This window comes from Eublepharis macularius, chromosome 3 (assembly GCF_028583425.1).
Source record: "Eublepharis macularius isolate TG4126 chromosome 3, MPM_Emac_v1.0, whole genome shotgun sequence".
In the NCBI taxonomy this organism is placed as follows: Eukaryota; Metazoa; Chordata; class Lepidosauria; order Squamata; family Eublepharidae; genus Eublepharis; species Eublepharis macularius.
In genome coordinates this window covers 11,904,257-11,930,812 of record NC_072792.1, presented here as the reverse complement: position 1 = coordinate 11,930,812, position 26,556 = coordinate 11,904,257, and the positions used below count along the sequence as shown (strand labels likewise).

Sequence of the window (26,556 nt, the reverse complement as noted above, 5' to 3'; positions counted from 1 at the left end):
AAATTTGTATCATTCTCCTTCTCTCTGAGTTGAAGACCAAGCCACCAGAATGGTTTAGGGTAGTTTATTGCTGTTCCTGGCAGTTACCTGGTGACGCTAGTGATAAAAAGATGGCCAACCAACATCCATTTCTAGTAGGAATAGCAGTGGAGATTGCAGTAAGTAATTCTGTGCAGGAAGAAGAGAGAAGCTCTTGTGGGTTTCAGGTTTTCGAAGATACCCTTGTTAAATTTAACTGGATATGTTTGTGTGGTTAATGTAAAAATGTGATGATTGGATTAATACTGTTACATGAGGCCAGCCAGCCCTACCCACCAAGTAGGATTAGGAGATCCCTCACAAATGCTGGGGTACCATTATCTTTAACGATAAAAAGAAGAAACCTGACAATTCTTATCAGTATTATGGTGGGAGGAGGGGGTTGCACAATTTGGAGTTTGTTTCTGGCATCAAAATATCTTGGCCGATATCTGGAAAATCGCAGGAATTTTTCTTTTAAGAAGTGGGTGTGTAGTGTTCTTGGGAATGCCTAACTTTAAGAGAACGCCCATGTCTAGAGATGATAGGATCATCTCTAGTAGTTTTTAGTAGTTTTCTTCCAAAATTACACAATCTTGTATTATTTTTTCAGTCTTTACTGTGATTAATATAGTCTTCTTTCAATTACATTTAATGTAAATTCAGCAGGCTTACCTGTTTACATTAAAACTGAGAAAACAAAGAAGTTTGTCAAATTCAATTTAGTGTTACAGAGATTACTGCAACACAACAACTCTTTATCTGTAGTAGTGTATATAAAAGCACTTGGAACACTGCATCAATTTTCACAGCCATTTACTAGATTAGAAAGCAATTGTAAGCAAACTAAAACCCACATTAACTCCTGTCAACAGCCTGCTTTTTTTTTCTCTATTATGGATTGGTTTGAAAAAACAGAGAGGTCTGAAGTGATTGCATCAGACCACAGCACAGATGGATTATAAATATGAATGAACCCGTTGTAAGGCTATACGGCAGGTAGTTGCGCTCCCAATCTGAGTAGCAGCTTTCACATTTTGAAAAAGAAAACATGTGTAATGAGGGAACACGTCATTGTCTCCAAGAAATAATTCTTCATATTTCAAAAGTGTAATTATGTTAAGTGGCAGGATTTTAAACTGAGCGCAATTTCCTACTCTAATAGTACTCTAGTAACAGTTGACCAAACATATAAATAAAACCAAATACTTTTTGAGAATAAGCATTGTTCTAAACAAATGATGGTTCTGATACCTCGTTTTTGCAATATTATTTCCTCATGTTGCTGTAAAAGCAATTAGAGTCACTGAGAAGGACAGTTTATCTGAGTAGAAAGAAGACAATTAGCCTAAAGGCAATTAAAATAGAATTGACTTTTAATCACAGATGGAAAATCACCTGTACCTAGCATTCACGGCCCTTTATATAATTTAAAAATAAGGTTTGCTTTTTAAAAGAAAAATTGTACCTCTCCTATTATGTTGGAGAACTTAGAATGAGAGATTTTCTTTTAAAAAAACACAAATGACTAAAGAAAGTAGCAGTGCATATCTTTTTAATTGCTTGCCTCTGTTAAAACAGTAATTTTCTTTCAGATAAGGGGCATTTTTATTTGGTTAATTTCATTTTTGTTAAAAGCCCTGACCTTCACTAAAGTTTTACCAAACGAGCAAAGTCTGGCTTGCTACTGTATGAAAAATTTCAGATGGCGCTACTTATTAGAAAAGACTGCCGTGTTATATATTTCAGTGTTAACTGCCTGAATCAAACAAGAATTACTTAGGAAAACATCCAGAAGAGTTAGCCATGTTCGTCTGTAGTCGCAAAATACTGAAGTGTCCAGTAGCACCTTTAAGACTAACCAACATTCCCTCTCCCACAAATCCCTGATATTCAGAAGTGTACTGTCTCTGAACATGAACATGCTGCTTAATCATCGTGGTTCAGTAGATTTTAAATCTATTTTAAAAATGGCCAATCCCCTTTTAAAGTTATCTATGGGCTAAACTAGATAGGATGCATCCATGTCTCACCTGTGCTCATTGCTGCCATGCCACAAGGGCCCAATCCCAATCAAGCTCACAGAGCGGTGGGCTGGGATTCTCTTTCCCCTCCATACACATGCATTTTCAAATGAACCCATGAAGCTGCCTTATATTGAATAAGACCACTGGTCCATCACGGTCTATATTGTCTACTCAAACTGGCAGCAGCTCTGCAGGATGTTAAGTAGAGTTCTTTCACATCACCTACTACCTGATGCTTTTAACTGCAGATGTCTGAGATCGGACCTGGGACCTTTTGTGTGCCAAGCAGATGCTCTACCACTGGCCCCTCCCCAGGTACTGAAACAACTGCACACTCTCAGCTGTTTCAGCAGTCTAAATCCCTTTGAAATGGCAGTAGCATCCATGGATCCGACCTGTGAATGCCATCACATTTAGTTTGGCCCTAAACTTGTCCCTCTCACTAAACACATAAATTAATCATGTTTGGGGGGTTTGGGTCATAAATCTACTGCCCAACGACTTCATTCATAGCCCTCCTCTTTCCCCCAATGTCATCATATGCTCTCAGCAGGCAGAAAAAGTTGTAGTTCTACACACCATACTTAATTCTACAAATCTTTATCGCCTCTGCCCCCCAGTGATCTCACTTTTTAAATGAAAAGTCTCAAGTTTTTAGCCTTTCCTCTTAGGGAGTATCCTCCACTCCTTCATCATCTTTTTCTTCATCTGTTTGTGGTGAAACAAACAGAGCAGTATATACACCGTGCAAAAAGCAGACACAATGCAGATTTCTTCAAAGCATCATAATACTGGTTATTTTATTTTCATTCCCTTTTATAATAATCTCTATCTTAGAATTTTTGACAGTTTCATTTCCTTTTCAATCACTGCCACTGAACCTCATTTGCCACTTCATTGCCTACTGACCCAAATTTGAAGACATCATCTTGGAGATCTTCTTAGTTCCTCTTGGTTTTATCATTTGAAATAGTTTGGTGTCAGCTGCAAACTTGGCTGTTCTTCCAAGGAACTCAGAGGACAATTTACACGGTGTTTTCCACCCCCTTTTATCCTCATAATTATTCTGTCAGGTAGTGAGGCTCAAGCTCTAGAAACAGAAAATAACTGGCTCAAAATCACTCAGCTAACGAACTTCATGTCAGAGTGGGGATTTGAACTCAGGCCTTCCCAGTCTTCGTCCAACAATCTAAACACCAGGGCCGATTCCAGATGACTAACCGGAAGGCGCTTCATGCCGCCATGTTCCGGATCGCGACGGGGAAAACGTGAAATATCACGTTTTCTTGTGCCAAACTCGCGCAAGAAAACGCGATATTTCGCGTTTTCCCCATCGCGATCCGGAACATGGCGGCATGAAGCACCTTCCAGTTAGTCGTCTGGAATCGGCCCATATGGAGCAGGACAGAGGAAAGGGGATGAGGGACTACACAACTGCTAATTGTGAACCATATCTCCAGTATATCTTATTTATTTGACCTTAGCTGCACATGGGGAAGTTACTTGGGTGTGTTGTGTATGCCATCTAAAATAGTGGAAATAGTTTTAAGTGAAAGATCTATATGAAATTGACTTGAATTTCCTGAGGTTTCCTTGTAAACCACCATCTTCTTAACATTTCTGTTCCCAGTAGATCAAAAATGGTTAAAGGGATCTTGCCAAATTGGAACTGAGGGGTGAGCAACAGAAGTCTAAAATTTTCATTGCACTTAAACAACATTGGGGAAGAATGGTAAGCTGAAGTTGTTTGGAAAGCAGGTGTGTTGTAGAATAAACACAGGTGGCTGCTAAATTCTTTTAAAATCAGGAGACATCAAGGAACTGAGAGAGCTTGAGCAGAGTTTGCAAATGAATCTCTTTTCTAGATGTTACTAGCTTTGCTCTTGTGGGATTCTGATCCTTTCAAGATTTAAAATTTAACATAATATTTTCAGCTCATAATTACTGGGGTGGGAGGGGGGACTTTTTCTCGATTACTTTATCACATTTCTGTGGTGGTCTTATCTTTCAAGCATTCTGGGGCATGGCACACTGTAGGTTAAAACATTGCAAAGCTTTCAAAATGCCAATTTCCCCTAAACTAGAGAGCTGCCATATTTGTGGGAAAATAAATGGTATTAGATTGTGTGTGAGAGAGAGACAGAGAAGCAGAAAAGATACAGAGAGCAATCGGTGTGAAAAAGGACTTTGAAAAATGCAATATTCTTCAATGCAATGCAAATATGCAATATACTTCCACTACTAACAAAGCCTGTTGTGGGGGAAAATACAACGGGCTCTAGAAAGGGGAGGGGAGGCAGGCGGGCATTGCCGCCTCCTCTGTGACTGATCCCTGTTGGGTGAAGGTGTGGGGGGGGGACATTGCCACCTGCTCTGCTCCGGATCCTGGCGGGTGAAGGGGAGGCTGGCATTGCCTCCTCTGCTCCTGATCCTGGCTGGATGAAGGGGGGGAGCGGCTTTGCCTCCTGCTCTGTGCCTTATTCTGTCCGGGTGAAGGGGGGTGGGCATTTCTGCCTGCTCCACTCCTGACCATGACCAGGTGAAGAGGGATTGGACATTGCCTCCTTCTCTATGCCTGATCCCAGCCAGGTGAAGGTGGGGGTGGGCATTGCCACCTTCTCCACGCCTGACCCTAGCTAGAAGAAGGGATGGCACTGCATCCTACAATGCACTTGATTCCATCTGGGTGAAGGGGGATGGGCATTGCTGACTGCTCCGTGCCTGATTCCAGCAGGTTAAAGGGGGAGTGGGCATTCCTGCTCTGCTCCTGATCCCAGTTGAGTGAAGGTGAAGGGGGGAGCTGGCATTGTCACCTGCTCTGCTCCTGATCCCAGCTGGGGGGCAGGCATTGCTACTTGTTCCTCTGCTGATCCCAGCTGGGTGAAGGCGGGAGGCGGGCATTGCCACCTGCTTCACTACTGGTCCCAGCTAGGTGAAGGCAGGAGATGGACATTGCCACCTGCTCTACTCCTGATCGTAGCTGGGTAAAAGTGGTAGCAGTCATTGCCACCTGCTCTGCTCCCAATCGCAGTTGGGTGAAGGCAGTGGATGGGCATTGCCACCTTCTCCGCTCCTCATCCCAGCTGGGTGAAGGTGGGGGGAAGGTATTACTGCCTGCTCCGTGCCTGATCCCAACCTGGGCTTCTCACTGCAGCTTGCACTCGGAAGGATGGGCTGCCTCTTCTGGGCTTCCCTCCATGGCAGTGCCCTCTGGAGGAGCACCAGTGTAGGTCCCAGCTGGGTGAAGGGGGGGCAACATTGCCACCTTCACTCCAGATCTCAGCTGTGTGAGGGCGGTGGCGGGCATTGCCACCTGGTCAGTTCCTGATTCCAATTGGGTGATGGTGGGGGATCGCTGGGACGGCATTGCCACCTTCTCCACTCTTGATCCCAGCTGGATGAAAGCCGAGGGGTGGGCATTGCCACCTGCTCTGCTACTGGTCCCAACTTGGTGAAGGCGAGGGGCGTACATTGCCACTTGCTCCACTCCTGATCTCAACCGGGTGAAGACGGTGGTAGGCATTGCCACCTTCCCTCTTGGGCTACCTCTTCTGGGCCTCCCTCCATGGCAGCGCCCTCTGAAGGCACACCAGGGTAGGAAGTGAGGAGTCTGGAACATGGTTAACCTTTTATATAATAGGATGCAAAAAAAATCATATTAATATATGAAGAAAAATGAATTAATGTCTTAAAATTGTGTGGGCAGAATACCTATTTAGGCAGTTCAGATACAAATCATTTTAAAGGCCTGTTATGAATTTATTCATGTTTTTTTATTATTCGATTTTCTAATTTGGGTGGATTTTATAAGAAGTGATTATTGGTTAGTGTGACTTGTCTACCCAGATGCTGTCAGAATGCTTTAGTCATTTGATGATGGTGTCCTAGGAATCAGCAGATGCAATGTTATTACTATAAATATTTTTCTTAATTGACTGTCTTTAGAAAGAAACCCGGAGAATGTTTCCTGCCTTGAGTCAGTTGTTTCTGGTTGAATTTAAGATATTGCTTTAAAATCCCATGAGGATTGCTAATATTTTGTTCATAGCATTGGCTTGGATCATGTGGATGCATTCCAACATGCTGTATAATTTCTGGTACACAGCATGCTTCCTCTTCTGCTAAAACTTCCATTGAACATGCACCAATGAAGGTTTTAGTGGGAACAGCAGCATACTCCATCGCAGAAACTATCCAGCATGCACAGAAGTAATTTGGTTAAGAGGCATGGGGTTATACTGGATCCAGTGCTACTACTAGAAAAACAAGTTAAGGCATCTGCAAAAAATGCTTACTACAACCTCACTGTAGCCTGGAAAATGGCTTCGTACACCTGACCTGGCCACCTGGATCCATGCTATGGTAACATCAAAACTTGACTATCCTAATGCACTACACATAGGTCTCCCGTCTAAGTTAGCTAGGAGACTCCAATTGGTACAAAATGCTGAGGCTGAACTATTATCCAGAGTGAGCAGGAGCTTGAACATCACTCCCATCCTACAGTCACTCCAGTTACCGTGCTCAGTTCAAGGTATTGGTTATTACATACAACGCTCTTCATGGCCTTGGTCCAGCATACCTACAGGACCGCCTCCCTCTCTATGTCCCTCCACAGCAGCTTCGCTCATCTGAACAAGGTCTCTTGCAGGTGCCAGCCTGTACATGGGTGAAATCAACAGCAGCCCGTATGCGGGCTTTCTCTGTGGTGGCCCCTACTCTATGGAACCAGCCTGCCTGAGGAGGTCAGGAGAGCCCCCACACTCCTGACTTTCTGCAAACGATGCAAAACTGAATTATTCAAAAAGGCCTTTTTCTCAGCTAAGAGGGCGATATTGTAGGAAAGGGGTCCCAGATGTTTCACTAATGAGTTAGGAGCCATAGACTTCACCATTATGTTGCCTTACATTTTATCTGTTGCTTTAAATATGTACTCCTATGTACTACCTGTGCTTCATGTTTAATGTAAGTCTTAGAACTGATTATGTTCTGTTTCAGCAATTCTTCAACCCTGTATTGGATCCTTGCTAATACTATGTCTTTGTAAACTTGTATTCATTTATCCTATGAAATTGTTTATGGAAAGGTTCTTGACACTGTATTCATTTACCCTATCACATTGTTTATGGAAAGGTTCTTGACACTATATGGAAATGCCTGCCCTTGTCCTTGCCATTGATTGTACTAATTTCACACAATGTAATAGAATCACAAAATCACAGAGTTGGAAGGGGCCATACAGATCTTCCAGTCCAACCCCCTGCCCAATGCAGGATGAGCCTAAATCATCCCTGACAAATACTCATCCAGCCACTTCTTGAAAACTTCCAGTGAAGGGGAGCTCACCACTTCCCTAGGCAACTGATTCCACCTTTGAACTACTCTGACTGTGAAAAGGTTTTTCCTAATATCCAGCCAGTACCTTTCTGCATGTAATTTAAGTCCATTGCTTCGAGTCCTATCCTCTGCTGCCAACTGGAACAGCTCCTTGCCCTCCTCTAAATGACAGCCTTTCAGATACTTAAAGAGAGCAATCATGTCCCCCCTCAACCTCCTCTTCTCCAAACTAAACATTCCAAAGGACCTCCGTCTTTGATCGTAGGGGGTCTCCAGACCACTGATCATTCTCGTCGCTCTCTTCTGCGCCCTCTTAATTTTGTCCACATCCTTTTTGAAGTGAGGCCTCCAGAACTGCACGCAATACTCCAGGTGCGGCCTGACCAAGGCAGTATAGAGAGGGACTATGACCTCCTGCGATTTCAGTGCAATGGCCCTTTTGGATATTTTGGCCAGGGCTTTGGATCCTTTTGAACCCTCCACAGTCAGCAGGCCCAAAATCTCCAGCTTTCCAGCATGCGGACTTGGGGATCTAGGAACAAACTAGACACCTAATGTGTAAAATGGGGCATCATGTGTTTGTGTGTATTTTGCATTTGTGTAATATGCTACATATACCATAATACTGTATGATAAAGCAGCATTATTGTCTCCATCTTGTCAACAGAGACTGAAACTGTGACTGTCGTTCCTAAGATCACCTAGCGAGTTTGGGAGTTGGGACTTAAAACAGTGTTCCAGGTCAAACCTTTGTGGCAGGCCAAGGCTGCCTCCATGTCTGGCAGACAAGAAGACCAGTTCTTCCTCTTGGCCCTTCTACGGAGGTCCAAACTTGTCACTCTAGCATCAAACCTCTCCCCAACAACTCTTTAAAAAAATGAGGCCCCTATCCTCCTTCCTTGTCTTCAGGGGAGGTAAAAGTCTCGGCAGGTATACTAGGAGAAAATTCCACTGAGTAGATTGCCAAACATGTTGGTAGAAGAGGAAGAATTAACTGCTTCATGATTTCAGGGAATGGTTCGGTTTCGTTTTCTCCGCCATGTCGGACGCTCCTCTTCGCTGGCTCGAGAGGAAGCGGCCGAGCACCCTGTCCGGGCGGCTGATCTGCGAAGATTAGCCCCCAAAACTCCCAGTGAGGGAGGCTGGGTCCGGGACGCTGCGGGAAGAGCCCCCCGGAATCGATGCGGGGGGTTAATTGCCCGTTTGTCCCTACGGAGGCCGGCGGACGTGCGCGGCGCCTCGAGTGCTGCCGGGCCATGAGAAACGGCAAAGAGCAGAACTAGGCGAGAGCCTACAAGTAAGCGAATTCCTTCTGTTATTACAAGCGTACGTGAAGGAGAGGTGAGATCTGAAGCTAAGAAGGCTCACTCTTCCCCTTTGCTGAGTCTCAAAATTTGGTTGGTGCCCCCCCCCCAAAATGGCAACAAAAAAACAAAGTCCTGCCCTTGGCAAGTCAGTTTCGGCTGCCTTAAAGGGAGAATCGCTGGAGGAAATTGTACGGAGGGCAGTTGGTGAAGCTATAAAACCCTTTGTTGACAAGCTGAATGAAACAGATCAAAGGGTGGGCTTAATTGAGAGCGAAGTGAAAACCATCAAGGAAGCAGCGGGGGGGGCAGAGAAGTCTGCTCGGGAAAGTGCGTCACTCGTGAAGGCTACGAATAAAGAGCTTAAACTGGTGGAGAATCAGTTGATCGGGCTACAAGTGGAACGAACACAGACAATTTTGCGCCTCCAGAATGTGAAAGAGGAGGAAAACGAGGACTTACGGGGTCTTGTCTCGGAACTATTGGCGATACCCGCGAGGGCAACTAAAGAAGAAGTTAAAAGCGCCATTTTGGAAGCCCGTCGGGCTACTTCAAAGTATGCAATGAAGCGTCAGTTGCCGCGCGAGATCATCATCGATTTTTCATCTAAGAGGATCCGGGACACTATCCTATACAATTCATATAATGCGGATTTGGACTTTTTGGGCAATAAAATTAAGATATTGAAAGACGTCCCATTTCTAGTCCGGAAAAGACGTTTTAAGTATAAAAAGTTCGCAGCTCTTCTGAGAGAACGTGGAATAAAGTACAAATGGTTATTTCCAGAAGGAATCTGGTTCACCCATAAAGATCAAGCCTTTAAGATATTATCAGAAGATCAACTAAGGGATTTTGAGGACAGGAACCCAGAATTCCAGTGCACCAAGCTAGACGAAAAGGAGAAGCCTGAGGGGGAGGGGGAGGAAACGAGCACTGCGGCTGCAGTTGCGCAGAGAGAACTCCGTCCGGGACCCAGGAGGGGAAGAAAAATCTAACTTGAAATTAAATTGTAATTTGCATTTAGTAAGGTCAACCACTCCATCAATATAATATAAAGCTTTAACTTTTGAATAATGGCAGTATGAAGGGAAAACAGAAATGTAGTGTTTAGTGTTTAGTGTTTGTAGGGTACCTTCCCCTTTTCTCCACCCCTCCCTCCCTCTCTCTTTTTTCTCTCTTCTTTCCTACCCCTTGTGCTATTGTAGTCTTTTGTAGTTACTGTTTTGTAGGGTATGTATGTATGTAGTAGTTGTATGTTAGATATTGAAAATAAAAAAACTATTATAAAAAAAAATGATTTCAGGGAATAAGCAAGTACCAAGTTTTAGGGCCCAGTTCCTGTGTGAAAGCACAGCAAGAGTTAACATCTAGCCTCAAGGTGTTTAGATCTTCCATCCCCTCAGTCTGATGCTCAGAATTATGAGGTACAGAAAGCCAAAGTTACCATGATCTCAGCACACTTTCTGAAGAGATCTTGTTTTCTGGCTGTGGTGTGAGGAAACACGGCACCATACTGGCAGTTGCCCAGTGCCACAATCTTCTGTCTCAAGGGCTAATCCTATAACCTTAGTCCAGATTCTTTCATTTGAGAGGTTGAAGAGTGGAAATAGCTGGTGAAATCTGGCTCTTTTAAAAGTGTGAGGTGATTTTGCTCCTGATAATACTCTTCAGCATTTTCTTTGGTCCTGGCAAATGAACACTTAGTTGCTCCTCAGTGTTGTAGGAAAGACTGTGAAATGATAACTATGCTCATGAGTAACAGGTTTGACATTGTTCATTCAGTCCAGTTGGCAAACTTAGAGCCAAGGCTTTGAAGCGCTGGAGAGCTTTAGCTAGAGCTCTTTCCTGTCATCATCCCAGCTGTTCTGTTGCCACAATTACTGCTGGTATTTATTTATTTAAAACCTTTGCATTCCACATTTTTTAAATTCAAGGCAGCAAACAATGTAAAAATCATATAAAGAATAGTCTAGTTAACCAAATTAAAAGATTAAAACACAATTTTCCAATTTCAAGGTATTCAGATTTTTAAAAAAACTATAGTTCTAATACCCAGGATCAGTAAATGCGGAGCCATATCTGCTAGGAAAAAATATTTTGTCCTATGTACTTGGAGAATCATGTTAGACTGGATTACTCTTGCTGGTCTAGGTCAGTGAGGCCATGGGGTAAGAGTCAAAGATGAAGGGCTCTTTGACTCTTGTCCTTCAGCTCATGGGTTAGGTAAGCTTTGGCTTTTAAAGCTGTACCTGAAAATAGTGGAGGCCATATACTTCACCACAGCTCTACTCAGGTGTTTCTAGTCCCCTCTCCCCACATGCTTCAGGCAAGCTCTGCCGTTTAAAGCAATGCCTCCAAGCCCAGTAGAACTTTCTCCTTGTTATCAGGAATTTGCGCAATTAAAGAAAACAGTGCATCTTTGGTCTCCACCCACTTGTTTTTTCTGATCTTCACACAAGGGCAAAAGGAGTAGCTCCTCCCCTCTTACAGCCATGTGCCATTGAAGCCCCCATTGGCTCATATCATGAGACTAAAACTTATGATATCCGTAAGTACTTGCAGCAGGCAGATTTTATACAGACTTAATCTGCAAAAATTCACATTATTTAATTTTGTTTAATGAGTGTTTCATTATACCATAATGTTAATAACAGGATCTCATTAAAGATGGCAGGCACTCTTCTGTCGTTTATATACAATCCAGAAGGGAAAATGGAAGATAGGGCCAATGCCTGAAAGATAAACCAGGAAAATACATTTCAAACGTTTTATTCATTGTATTGGATTAGGGCCCTTTTCTTGTTGGTTTTATATTTGCTGTAGTCCAGTTGTTTGGGAAGTGAGTTTATACTTTAGTTAACATAAATGCATGGTTCTGTTGTCCAGTTCATCCCGTAGCATATAGTGATGAACGTTACACCTTTTGCACTTAGTTTGTATTATTCAATCCTTAGTTCCTTGAAATAGCTTACACTGACCTTTGAAAGATCAGCTGCATAGAGGAGGAAGCCATCAAAAGTGTGAAATATTTAATTATTTCATATTAAACCTGTCATTCCATAGAGAGCAAAGAAGAAAATTAATGGCCCCTAAGCCATTAGAGGAAGGAGTGGGGTGGGGGAGGCACTGTTGCAATCCTACTTGGTATGCTCACGGGTAGCCCAACCTAGGAGGAAACAGATGCAAGCTAGTGTCATATATGCCTCCTGCATATCTGCAATGAACGTATATGGGCTCTGCTTCTGGTATCTGAGAGTATGGGAAGTTCTTTCTTGCTGTGATGCCAGCAGGTTATCTTGCAAATGTTTACTTTCTCTTTCTCGCTGTACTGAGCCAGTGTCCTTGACTGCCAGCTGAAACTGGCTCAAAATATATCCATTTTGAGAACCAAGAAGATAAGTTCATCTTTCTCACTATCTGCTCTAAAACAACGTCTCACTCCAACACCTCCCCACCCCCGTTAACAATCCTCTTTCCTAAGGAAAGATTCCCTATAATCTTGCTAACCCCACATATGTCGCTTCTGCCAATTTCACTGTCTATGCAGCTTGTGCTGAATGGATCTCTAATAAAGTTACTTCAACTGGAACACCTGTGTGTTAACTGTGGAGAACTTGGGGACCTAACTGCCAGGGACTGACAGCTAGGGTACTGGATCCAGTTCATGCTACCGGGCTGGCAGCCCAATTCCACATTTCCAGATGATTCTTCCAGTAGTTTCATGTCAATGTTAAATAGTATGGGAGGCATAATGGCACCATGAGGAAGCTCCTAACACAAGTGCCATGGAAATGAGCAATCGTCACACAGCACCACCTTCTGGATCAGCTTAGGATCTCTATTGAATTACTAGGGGATTTGGATAGCAAAATGTAGAGCTTGATGTTGTCCACATATTGATGGTATCTAATTTCAACACTACAAATGACTTCTCCAGTGCAGTTATTTAGAATAATCTAATATTTAGTCTCCCTATCACAGGGAGAACAGCAAATTGTTGATTCAATTTGATTGTGAGGCCTTTGGGAGCTTCTTTGTAGGCAAAATCTTGTCCCTCCACCAGGACTTGCCGGACACAGTTGATACAGTACATGAACTGGAGACCCCTTGACTGCCTTCTGGTTTGGTTTTAGATCACTTCAACTCCCTCTCCCAGGATGAAGTTGATAGGACCCTGGCTGCTATGAGGCCTACAACATGCCACTTGGAGCTTTGTATGTCATGGGCTGGTTAAATCAAGTGGTGACAAACTTTGGGCCCCATTAATGGAGACTATTAATCTATCTGAGCTTGGCTGTGTTCCCTGTAGCATTGAAAGAGGCAGTGGCAAGGTCCTTTCTGAAGAAGCCATTTTTGGACCCCACCAATCCGTCCAGTTACTGCCCAGTATCAAATCTCCTGTTCCTGGGTAAGGTGATTAAGGGGAAGGTGGCAGAGCAGCTGCAGGTATTCCTAGATAACTCCTTGGTCCTAGATCCATTTCAGTCGGGCTTCCTCCCGGGCCACGGGAGGGAGACAGCATTGGTTGCTCTCAGAAATGATCTTCATCGGCACCTGGATTAAGACAGCTTGGCACTACTGGTGTTAATGGATCTGACAGCAACGTTCGACACAGTCCGTTATGACCTTCTTCCTCTCACTGATGTGGGGATAAGTGGGGCTGTCTTGAAGTGGTGGGTCTCTTTTCGCCATGGTCAGGGACAGCAGGTTGCGCTTGGGGGGCAGATGTTCACAGAATCACAGAGTTGGAGGGGACATACAGACCTAGTCCAACCCCCTGCCCAATACTGGATGAGCCTAAAGCATCCTTGACAAATATTCATCCAGCCGCTTCTTGAAAACTGCCAGTGAAGGGGAGCTCACCACCTCCCTAGGCAGCTGATTCCACCTTGGAAATACTCTGACCGTGAAAAAGTTTTTCCTAATATCCAGCCGGTACCTTTGTGCATGTAATTTAAGCCTCTTGCTTCGAGTCCTATCCTCTGCTGCCAACTGGAACAGCTCCTTGCCCTCCTCCAAATGATAGCCTTTCAAATATTTAAAAGAGAGCAATCATGTCCCCTCTCAGTCTCCTCCAAACGAAACATTCCCAAGGACCTCAGCCTTTCCTTCTAGGGCTCAGTCTCAAGACCCCTGATCATCCTCGTCACTCTCTTCTGCACCCTCTTGATTTTGTCCACATCCTCGTTGAAGTGAGGCCTGCAGTACTGCACACAGTACTCCAGGTGCGGCCTGATCAAGGCAGTATAGAGAGGGACTATGGCCTCCTGTGATTTCGATGCAATGGCCCTTTTGATACAACCCAAGACTGAGTTTGCCTTTTTTGCCACCGCATCACACTGGCTGCCCATATTTAGTTTACAGTCCACTCTTACCCCAAGATCTCTTTCGCATACACTACTACCCAGAAGTGTATTCCCCATCCTGTATTTGTGCTCCACATTTTTGTGGCCCAGATGTAATACTGTGCACTTATGTTGAATTGCATCCTGTTCACGACCTCCCACTTCTCCAGAGTATTCAGGTTTTGTCGAATTTTAACTTTATCTTCTTGGATGTTTGCCACTCCTCCAAATTTGGTATCATCAGCAAATTTAATGAGTAGCCCATTTACCGCTTCATCCAGAAGAGGTACCCAGTGGTATACGGTGTTCCTCAAGGGGTGATTTGCTCCCCAATGCTATTTAATATCTATATGCTCCCCTTTGCCCAGTTTGCCTGAAATTTCAAACTGGGTTGCCGTCAATATGCTGATGACCCCCAGTTGTATCTGTTTATGGACGGCAGACCAGATGTGGCCATGGACATTTTGGACAGGGCTTTGGATCCTGTGACTGTGTGGATGAAGCAGTTGGCTGAGCTGAACCCTGTGAAGACGGGTTGAGCTTGGGAATCTGGCTCCCAGGCCAAATCCACACGCAGTCACCATCCACTTATCTTGCGCAGTCATGGCAGTTGGGTTCATTCCGCTACCATGCTGTGCATCATCACATTCACCCTCCCAGTGCGTCTTCTTGGCGCAATCAGTTCTCCACACACCACTGAGTAAAGTGTTATAGTGGGCAGTTCCCTCCTCCGTCATCAGCTTTGATGGTGACATCACTTCCCTTTAAAAAATAAATAAATTTTGTGCTATACCAATATTCCGACTCTTATGTAGGCAGAGCCAGGGAAAAACCAGAGTATTTATAGGGGGGAGCCAGGCTCCATTCAAAGCCGAGAGCGGAAAGTAACTGATGGTAAGATAAAGGACCATCATCTGTTTCTTTTCCCACACAAACTGCTGCTTACTAAAGTAGGTTTTGCGGTATACCGACCTTTCTTTATTGTGCAAATGCGCTATGAAAGCAGATTTCCGCCATTATCATGTGGTATAGAAAGGAAGCGCAATTGTGCGCAGTGATGGCGGGGAACACATGGAATGGGAAAGCATGTGAGTATCTTCTTGAACAGCACCACAGTTGCGAAAAAGTTGTGGAAACAAAAAGTAAGTGTGGATTTGGTCCCAGTCTCAGATAGGGTGCCTTTGAAGCCTGCATCAATGGTGAGGAGCATTGGTGTGATTCTGAATGCCTCCTTGTCAATAGAGGCCCAGGTCTCGTCAGTTGCCAGATCTGCATTCTTCTGTCTTCAGTAGGTCAGACAGCTTGCTTCCTACCTCTCCTTTCACAACCTAGCTAATAATAACAACAACAACATTCGATTTATATACAACCCTTCAGGACACTCTCTCAGAGCAGTTTACAAAGTATGTTTTTATTATCCCCACAACGATCACTCTGTGAGATGTGTGTGGCAGAGAGAGCTCTAGAAGAATTGTGACTGACCGAAGGTCACCCAACTGGCTTCAGTTGGAGAAGTAAGGAATCAAACCCAACTCTCCAGATTAGAGTCTCGGCGCTCTTAATCACTGCATCAAACTATAGTGATCCATGCAACAGTCACCTCCATATTGGAGTTCTGTAACTCTCTCTTGCTGCAGGGCTACCATTGAAACTGACCTGGAAATTGCAACTAGTCACGAATGTGACGATGCGCGTCCTCTCAGGAACTCCCTATATTCAACCTGTACTGTGCCAACTGTACTGGTTCCTGATTGAATTCCAGTACAAGTTCAAGGTGTTGGTATTAACCTTTTAGGCCCTTAACGGACTGGGACCTGCATATGTTCAGGACCATCTCTCCCTGTATGTTCCCCGGAGGGTGTTACACTCACCAGACCAACATCTGCTGGTGGCCCCCAGCCCCAAGGATGTTCACCTGGCCTTAACCAGGGCCAGAGCCTTTTTGGCTTTGGCTCCAGCCTGGTGGAAGGGTCTCCCAGTTGAGAGCCAGGCCATGCAGGACTTATTACAGTTTTGCTGGACCTGTAAAATGGAGATGTTCCGCCAGACCTATGACAGTGGTTGAAGAGTTAGCGATCTGTCCGGCTGGTTCCTTGCCTATTTTGTTCTGCTGCATGAACTGTCTAATGAAATCTGTAATGCCTACCCAGAATATGTACTGATATTTTTTATATTTTATATTTCATCAAATTTATACCCTGTCCTCCCTGCGAATTTTAAACTGTAATGTATTGTATTTATTTTATATATAGTCTCTTGAAATTGTGGTTTTATGATGTGACCCACCCTGAGCTAGCTCGTGGGGAGGGCGGGAGATAAATCCAACAAATAAATTAAAAAAAAATGTTTACACACAGAGAGGCCTGCTCTGCCCTCCAATGTCCAGGCGTGTTGACTTGCCTTTACAGCACTGGTTTTAGGAATTTGATACTTTCCCCAAAACTGGTCCCTTGTATTGTGTGGATCTTAAGCATCAATGATGTGCATCTATAAGCCAAGGCACGAATTTAGCTGCTTTGGAGGACCACTTTATTTTCTGCAACATAGGAGATTAATATTCATGCGGAAAACACAAGTAAATGGTAATGTATGAATCACCAGGAGTATCTGTTTCTCTCAAGGTATGCTTGTTGGGAAGCTATTAAATTTATCTGCTTCTTGATGCATATACCCAGACAAAAGCATTCACAGTGCCTCACAGATTACGTTTAACACTCTCTTCTTGACATGAGTAATTATATCCAAGTCAGAAAAAATAATGTGAATCAGCTCAGATATATAGTGAACCTGGCTTTCAAACACAATTTCCAGCAATCAAAAGTGAAGTGGCAGGAAAAGAAAATCGAAAAATGTGAAAGATTTTTTGAACGAAACACACTGACCGTGCTCTCAGATGCTGCCATCAACTTAACCAAGTAGGAAATGTCACCGTTGTAAGTCATCACTAACAATGTTATTCTTAAATAAAGCAAATACTTTTCACAACCTGAAATGGAGGATGCACCTTTAGTCCTGTATTTCAGTAACAAATACTTTACATGTTTCTAACGTCATTCATTTCCCCAAGGGGGTGGCGTTTTCATATATTTGGCACTTGGGGAATTCATTGGAATAGTTCACATACGAAGTGGCAAATCCAAGTTTGCCACTCAAGCTATTCTTGATCCAGTAGCCAATTACTTTAAGTGTGCCCATAGGTCTTTTGATTTAAAAGCCTGTTCTTTTTCTTAAGCACAAAGCTTATCAGATAATTATTACATTCTTCTGCACTGGAAATGTGCTTCACATGTTACACTTAGATTTTTTTTTTGGTCTTACCGTTTTTGTTTGGACATGAAAGAGGAACATAGTCAAAGGATCCAAGCCACAGAACCCTGTTTCCTTGTACACCCAGTGCACCAACATCTGTTCGTGTCTGATTTGGGTTATTTATTATACCCTGCCATTCTCCCCAATGGGCACCCAAAGGAGTTGACATTGTTCTCTCCTTTTTGTCCTGTGAATCAAGAATCCTGTGGAGTCGGTTAGACTGAAGTGTGTGACTGACCCAAGGTTACCCAACAAAGTTCCATGGCTGAGCAGATCTTCAAACGGTCTCCTAGATCCTAGCCTGGCACGCTAACCCTCTGAAACATTGGTTCTACTATTCCACGCTGGCTTGGTTAAATGATACATTTAATCTAGTATTTCACTCCCTTGTACGGATCTTATATATGCCAGGTAGGTTAATATAGCAATGAGTGATTGCCTCCTAGCATCAAATGCAGGATTGGTACATTGGGTGAGTTGGGAAATGGAGCATAGTCTTCCCAGTTCCTAGTTTGCATGAAGTAGATGCATCACCCAAACCAATCTGGATAAATGATAATTCTTTGTTTTAATAGTAGCAAGAGCAAAACATACTAATGCAATCTCCTGCATTCAAGGCTTAATAAAATCTAAATCTCATGGGACACTGACATCTGTCGCTGAATAAATCCTCAAGTCTTTGAAATTGTGCTCAAGAGTAGACACAGCAAGTACTGTCTATAATATCAGGATCTCCAGAAATACTGTATGCTGATTAAGTTTTTCTTCTGTCTCCTCAGAGCATTTCCATCTCCCTAGTGTCAAACAGAAGAGATGCCGTTTCTGTAGGCAAAAGCCATCCTTGTAATATAAGCATTCACTACTCTTGGCTTCTCAAGAGAACAATATCAGAATGCACGTGACAGATTGTTTCCTTTTTTGTAAAACGCTCTGATAACAGCAGACAAACCGATCTCAGTTCAGTCATAAGGTTCAATCCATTCTGTTCGCACCAGAGCCTTCCTGTGTAGCCAGGGGGTTATATGTTTTTGTATCGTCAGACCACCTGTAATGTCCTCATGTCAAAAATCTGCTTCGTAATTCTTCATGCCAGAGAGCAAGAGAGAGAGTTGCCTGGGAAAGGACTGTACCAGTTAGCTCTAGGAAGATTGGAATGACTTCTCATACAGATATCCTCCTATTTCAGACCAACATGACTCTTCAGAAATGTCATTCTTGGTCAATTGCATATATTAGCTTTCACATGTAAATTCACATTGCCATGTTATCTTGATTGATTAGGCTTTCATCCCTCCCTGCCTTCAGAAAGCTTGGTGCTATCCCTTGTAGCCTTGTGCGCCTCAAATTCAGATTATGCGTTTGTTGTGCCGTTTCCTCATACAATAAATGCAGTTAAGTGAAAATTGTCCTCTGTGACTAGATTTTGCAACAATTGTCCCTCTGGTGTAGGAGAAATGGGGGGGGAGGGGGTCTTCATTTTCTTTCAACAGCCAAAAGGTGATCATACTTCTAAAATGCGTTGAGATTGCCCAAGAAACTGTATAAAAAACTCATCCATCATTGTGAGCCCCTGGTCAGGAAATGACAGTGCAGTAAATATCTTCAGCAGCAGCCTTTTAATGTACAAGCTGTTTTCGGTGGAGATTTTCAGCACTCGCATAAAACATGCTGTCATGAGTGACTGCCTGTGCTCCAAAGTCATTACTATTGGGATGATGGAACATCTTTCAGTGAATAACCAAAAAACTCTAAATGTCATGTCAAGTTTGTTGAAGCCATTTTCAAGCCTTGTTCAAGGTTACATGAATATTGAATATGCCTTTTTTTAAAAGTTTGAACTCATTTGAGGGATCATTCAAAGAGTGGTTGATAGAAGAATATTTTGATTATTTTTTAAAATTGCTTTATAGCTTGTTTATGAGCCAGTGTTTTTAATTGAATCAACATTTGTTTGTCAGTTCATCTCAATTTGGGGTCGAATAGCAGATGGTTACCATCATTTCTTCCCCATTTATGATTTTGGAAAAGATATTAAGTCAGTGCGTAGTACCAGAATACGGGATTAGCTGGGCCTTTGGCCTAATCTAGTTGCCAAGTACTGCTTGCCCTGTCTGCCTCTATTACCAAAGGAAGAGCGGATCATAACATCTGCTCTCTCCCATCATTGTTTTTGCTACCTTCGTTCTCCAAGGCTTGTTAATGGGCTGAGACATCCGGTTGAAAGAAGGATGATGTTTTTAACTCCACCACCCATATTGGAGGCAGGAAGATCTTCTAGGCTGTGATTGGCTGAGCAGCAGCATCTCCAAGACGGGTTGCCTTTTTCTGGGAAGCGTAGTCTTCAAGACAGTGTCCAAGTGTGATATTGGAATGTATTGCCCCTCTGGAACCTCTCTGCAGTGGAACTTCAGCCTAATGCAGGAGTCTGGACTTTTATGACTACCAAGTGGGTGCTGGTGCGTGTTTTGTCAGAGGCAGTAGATGGCATCCTGAATGGATTACACTACTGTACTAGTTCTGCACTATTGATTCCAGCTTGGTAGGCAGTTTCTTAACAACTTTACACTGGGGTACAGTGAAGTGACAATAATCAGCTGGGTATCTTTCTCTTTCCTCAAGTTAACAGTATAGCTATTAGCTGGGTTTAGTTGTGTTGAGTACTAGTTGTAAGAATCTACCAGTTGAATCTCAATAACTTCACTGCAAGAGTCCAAGATTGCATGAGTTCCAGCTTTATTGATAATGCCCAGTTCAGCATTCCCAAAATGTTCTTTGGTAGGAATAAAGTCTGGTTCCAAATACCCAGCATATATAGACATTTAAGCACAGCCCTGTCCCCCCTCCCCAATCCTCCCATCTATCTACAGTGAACATTAAGGAATCTAGCTACAGTAGATATCTACAGGAATATGAGTTGCGAGAATGCTTTTATAAAGTTCAGAACATCAAGGTTATGTATCTATGGCAACGGCACTTTTCTTGCTAAAAGTACAACATAGATACGCTTCCCTGCTGTGTCAGCTAACAGGATCTTTTACACACAAGATTTTACACAGCATGTCAATGAATATCAAGCCCCAGCATAATAGTTAACATCAAGTCCCTAATGTATGGCAGGGGCTGCTACACCATAAAGCGTGTAAAGTGTAGCTTACGGTAGGGGTCATGACCCTGACACTAGTGCCAGTTTGGGACCCATACTGGTTTATCATCTACCATACTTTTTGGCACGTGCCTGAGGAGCTTGCAGAAGTGGTTTTATGTGTAGTGCGGGGGATCCCTAGCAATTACTTGGGGGGGTTGGTATTCATACAGAGGCTGTCTTGTTCAGTCATGCTTAGGATATTATGGTTGCCATCAGGGGTATGGGATTTGAGTTTCCGATTTGGGATAAATATCTGAATCAGACCCGATTAGTAAAAAATCAGGATTTCTGAATCAGGCCCAGCATGCTGGCCCCAATTTGGAAATGCCGAATCAAAGCTTCCCAAAGCGATTTGGGTCACTTTGGAAAGCTCTGGGGCACTTTCAAACCCTGTGGCTGGCTTCAGTTGACTGGCGGGGAGCTCCCTCCTCCACCAGTCAGTTGGAGCCAGCCTCAGGGTTCTTGAAAGGTCCTTTAAACTTCACCTGGGTGGTGGGGGAGTCCCCCTCTCCCAGTTGAACCTAGGGAAGCCCCGAAACAGGCTTTAACTTCAGCTGGGAGGTCAGGGATTTCCTCCCTCCCAGCTGAAGCCAGGGAAGCCTCAAAACAGTCTTTAAACTTCAGTTGGAAGGCCAGGGAGTCCCCACCTCCCAGCTGAAGGATGGGAAACTCCCACCTCCGCTTATTTCATCTTATGGGAGAGGGAGGAGGGAACCTCCTCTTCTCCCTCCCATCAGGTGAAATAAGCGGGGGGGGGGGGGTTTGGTGTGCTCCAAGTCTTCACAGGGCGTACCGAAGTCAGTCAACAAGCGATGTCAGAATCTTTTTCCCACTTTGGAAATTCTGAGGCAGGAAAACCTAATCTTTCTCGCATGCACACCCCTAGTTGTCATGATATGTCTTTCCCATGTTACACTGGGCCCAACACTTACAAAAGGCAGTCACTATTTTGTACCCAGTAAGTAACTAGTGATCTGATTAAACCACGCAGGTTAAAACTGGTGTTATGGTCAGATTATTATCTATTGAAGGCCTCCTTTTTACCAATGATGAATGTATAATTCTGGCAAAAGGTCCCTTTGCCATTATTTTTCCTGCAAAGTAGCACCAGTTGCCTAGCATGGGATAGTAGGCCATGTTAGATAATTAAATAGCAATACTTTTTCTTACTATACAGAACTCAAACATAAAAGGAACAAAAATAGCAGCACAACCTTAGTCAGTAAGACTACAAATCATTTTGGATCAGAACTTTCCCTCTAGCTGAACTGAATTGAAAAACCCCATTCAGTTGGTGGTGGTGAGTTTATTATTGAAAAATGTTTCTCCCAATTACTACTTCTTGCTTTGATATATACTTGAATTTCAGAAGGCAAAGCTACCACATAATTCCTTAAAGTACCAGTTGCTTGAATCCATGCTTAGATCTGTTCCTGTCTAAAGTTATTTAACAAGATATACTCCATACTATCAAAAGTATCCATTCAAGTAGTTACCACCTGGGATATTCTAATTAGGATCAGGACCTAGAATGTATATTCCAGCATATATGTTTTTCATTTTACTTCTCCCATATGGGTATTACCCATTTTTAATCTCAGGACCAATCCCGTGAGGGAGTTTTGACTGAGAAACAGGGACTTCATTTGTGAGAACCCAGGTTCTCATCTTCGCTTCACCACGAAGTTCTGTGAATAACATTGGCCAAGTCCAGCAGTGTTCACTCTGCCAAAATGGCTCCCGCTGTAGTTGGCTGTTTTCACGAGTGAGCAAATATCAAAACTTACCTCATAATCATTTAAGTCACTGCCATACTCCTGTTACTTGACCTGTTCGATGAAGAAAAGAAATAGCATTTACCATTCTCTTCTTCCTTCCACTTAATTCTGCGAGATGAGTATCCCTACGATTTGTTGGTTCAGTATGAGTGGTGAGTGTTCAGCAGCTGGCAACATACATTGGCTTTATAAAACGTCAGCCATAACTTGTAGACATTTGGGCCAAAATCCAAGAGCTGTGCAATTAATTCCATGTACCGAGAGGGCTTTGAACTTTCTTTAGTTGCAGACTGTTGATTTTCAAGTCTTTCATATTGCACCCTGTTCTCTCTCGTTCCTTTACATTTTCAAACTTCAATAAACAATCTCCCACTTCGTTCTTTTTGGTATATAGAATTACGCAATTATGCCAGAGACCTGGATATAAAAGGCAACAAATGACTTGTCTGTTTTCTTCCTTACAGAAAATCAGGTGGCAACAACAGAAAAGTTACATTCACACAACAGTACGAATGTATTGTTGGCAAGGAATCAGCTGAGCAAGGAGCATAACCATGGGATGGAAGCCAGTTCATCTGCAGAAAAGAGGAAAGCCGTTGGGAAGAAGGATATCAATCATGGTGGAAGCAGCAAAGAGAAGGAAATAGAGCTTGCTGGATGTTCTTCCAAACAAGAAGCGATTCCTGAAGTGGAGGCTCTGCTTGCACGATTACGAGCACTGTAAATTCTTTCACCAGTATAACATTAGGACAGCCCTTTCAAACACTCAGAAAAAGGATATGCTTGCTTATAGTTGAAGATTCTGATAGGGAGTTTTCAAACACGTGTTATCCACCTGCATTCTGAAATGACACCATCTTAGAAGACTGTACCATGTACTTTTTCTGAATGTTTGAATCATCAACATGAGTAAGACATTCTTGTCTGTTATTTATTTAGAATATATTCCTTTTCATGACGCACATATTATATATTCATGATGCACACATATTATATATTCAGTATTATACTTTAGGAAAAGTACAAACTCATCATGTCTTCTGCCCAAATATAAAATAGTTCCTTATGTAACTGTAATGTGGAAGAGCTACTGGATGGGAGGCAATTCAATCATGATATAAATGAAAAGGGATACATTTTCTTGACTCAGATCTTCACTGTGTGCTGTACTTTATAAAACAATTTTATGCTATTGTTGGATTTTTTTCAAATCCAAGACAAAATATGTATATTCTATGTGTATTTCTAGAAATTTCAACAAAATGTGCAATACAATATTGTACTCTAATGAATGTATTTTATAGTTATATTGCAATTGCTTGTCAGATGAACATATTTATGCTAAAATTACTTCTGTATTATAAAATGTATGTCTGGCATGTCCTTGACCTTGAAATATAAAACACACAATATTACTATTATGTGTTCTTAGCACACACTTATACCAAAGGTTAGTTACTCGTTTTAAAAACATATATTAATAAATTTATTATAAATTCAGACAAATGTTACTGTTTAGGAAATGAAATAAAATATATAATTTGAAAAATAAGTACCATAACAAATACCAGGTACAAAATACAAAATTCTCCTTTACAAAAGTTTTTACTATTCATCTTTACTATTTTAGTTCATAAAGAAAACACCTATAAAATGTAAACACACAAACTACTCAGACATTCATGTAGAACATCACATTCAAATTAAGTAATTCCATTTTTTTGCAGACTCCATAAGGAAGTTTTTATTTCAGAAGTCAATAAAAATGATCCAATGCTGAACAAAAAGTCTTTGGACATCCTTCTTCTTACTGTTACCCTGCTTCATCTTCGAAATTTTGTCCATAATCATGACAACCCAAACTTTCCTCAGCCAAATTTCCAGATTTATAAAAGCATGGTGCTTCCAGTTCTTAGCTATTAACCTTCAAGCCTCAACCAAGGAATATGAAATTAATACCACAAATTCTTGGGAAATTGTACAGTAATAAAACCCAAGAGACACATTAATGGTATAAGGATGATGTTTTTTCCCTCCATAATGCCTCCTGTTCAGATTCAAAATGTGGCCCTTGGAACCAAATTTGATGGTTCAAAGTGGGCTGATTGTTCTAACGTAGCAGATAGCTTCACCCTTGGAACTGGAGTGACTCTTCAAATTGGCTGCCTGCTTCATCACAGCAGAAGACTTTGCTGCCAGATCTGGCCCTTGGAACCAGAATTGATGGTTCAGGATGGGTTGGTGGCTTCATCAAGGCTGATAACTTGCTGCCAGATCAGGACCTCAGAACTGGAGTGGATGGTTTGGATTGGGCCGGTAGATCCATTGCAGCAGATAACTTTGCTGGTCTTCGGCACTGGAGTTCACAGTTCAAGTGGGCTGGGGACTTCATCATAGCAGATGTCTTTGCTGCTGGCATATATGAGCCGGGGAGAGCCTTCTCCCATAACGCCGCTTGAACCAAGAAATTCCCTTACTTCCGGCGTAGGCATGGACATCTGGCAGTCTATCTCCTGAAACATTGTGGGTCTCACCCAGACGCAGTGAACAATGATCATGTTTCACAGCAAGAGGCATCTTTATTTCACGTTGTTAACATTTCCTTAAAAATGAGTCATGATGAGATCACACAGAAGAAATTGCGGTAAGCAAGGTGTAGAGCTAAGGAGAACCTCTCCTAATGGCAAAAAACCCTGAGGGGAATGGGGGCACTCTGGCGGGAAACTCCTGTGCGTGCACAGTAGGGGCGGAGCACCCCCTTCTGGTCTTTTAGAGCTAAAGAATCTTCCGGTCGGCAGGCCTGCATGTGCGCAGTTCCAATGTGGGACTGCACTGAAGACTGAAGACAAACTGAAAATTCTAAACTTTTTTTTAAAGCCAATTTTAAAAATGAGTTGACACCCAGAATTTGGACAGGTGTTTTTAAAAATGTATTTGGGTTATCAAAGAACGTAGAAACTAATTGCATAAAAGTGGTATGTAGATGTTATTATACACTGAACAAACTAGCAAAAATGTTTTCAAATATGGTTTGTGCTAGAGATGTGGAAAACATGTTGGTTCATATATTCACATATGGTAGGATTGTAATGTAACATCATGAAGAGGTTTGGGGAATAATGCCGACAAGTTCTGGGCTCTTTAGACTGGTGGATGATCAACTGTAATCTTTTTAAAGGGGTTCGTTTTGGTTGTAGACAGTCAGATGTCTCTTACTACAGATGTATCCACCCTGTTGGGGGGCTCACTGTAAGGGGTATTATGCTCATGGTGTATGGGATGAATGTGAACAGCAAGAACATATTAACCTTCTGGAATTGAGGGCAGTATTATATGCGTTGATTTCGTTTGCAGATACAGTAAGGAACAGGACTGTCCAGATACTTACGGACAATACGACAACCATGTTTTACATAAACAAGCAGGGCAGCACAGCGTCAGTGACTCTGCAAGGAAGTTATGAAACTTTGGGACTGGGCCACGGACAATTCAGTTTGGTTGATAGCAGTCCATATCCCAGGCATAGACAACATGGTAGCAGACCGTTTAAGCAGGTTGCAGGGGGACAATCACGAGTGGTCCGTGCAAGATGTTTATTTACACCCTGTGTTTTCAGAGGGGTTTTCCAGATGTGGATCTGTTTGCTTCCGAAGAAAATCACAAGACTCCCCAGTACTGTTCTAGAGGCGGCATAGGTCGCAGGTCTCGGGGACGCATTTCAACTAAATTGGTCCACTCACCTCTTTTACATGTTTCCCCCGTTTCCACTTCTGGCCAGGGTGATCAGCAAGAATCAAGTGGATGGAGCGTTGGCCATCCTGATAGCTCAGTACTGGCCACGGCAATTGTGGTTCCACTCTCTCCTGAGGTTGCAGTCTCGACTGTACCAGTTCCTGATGGGACCAGATCTGCTATTGTGAAAAGGAGTATTTCACCACAGAGTAGAGAAACTCGAACTGACTGCCTGGCTGATCATTCAGGGCACACCTTCTCGGAGGGAGCGTATTACAAAATGCAAGATGTTTGTCCACTCGTCAATCCTACACCATTAAGTGGAATAAATTTAGCGTTTGATGTCAGGAGAGGGGCTTGGATCCCCTTCCCCTCTATCAGAAATTCTAGATTTCCTTTGTGAACTTAAACAAGGGGGGTTGTCTAATTCATCTGTAAAGGTTTACGTGGCGGCCATTTCCGCCTTTCATCTCCCAGTAGATCAAAGAACAGTTTTCTCTCAATATACTTCCAAAATGTTTTTAAAAGGGTTAAATAACTTGTTTCCCTCTGTAAGGGCTA

At 42.8% G+C, this 26,556-nt stretch overlaps 1 protein-coding gene across 1 annotated transcript in view; it reads left to right on the top strand.

The window, feature by feature from the left end:
* DIAPH3 (diaphanous related formin 3) overlaps window positions 1-23,637 on the top strand; it is a 183,370-nt gene extending 159,733 nt beyond the window's left edge. Inside the window, exon 26 of the mRNA XM_054973426.1 lies at window positions 22,728-23,637. Coding sequence (XP_054829401.1) covers window positions 22,728-22,987 — 260 coding nt within the window. The 3' untranslated portion in view covers window positions 22,988-23,637. The remainder of the gene's footprint in view (window positions 1-22,727) is intronic.
* The last annotated feature ends 2,919 nt before the right edge of the window (window positions 23,638-26,556 follow it).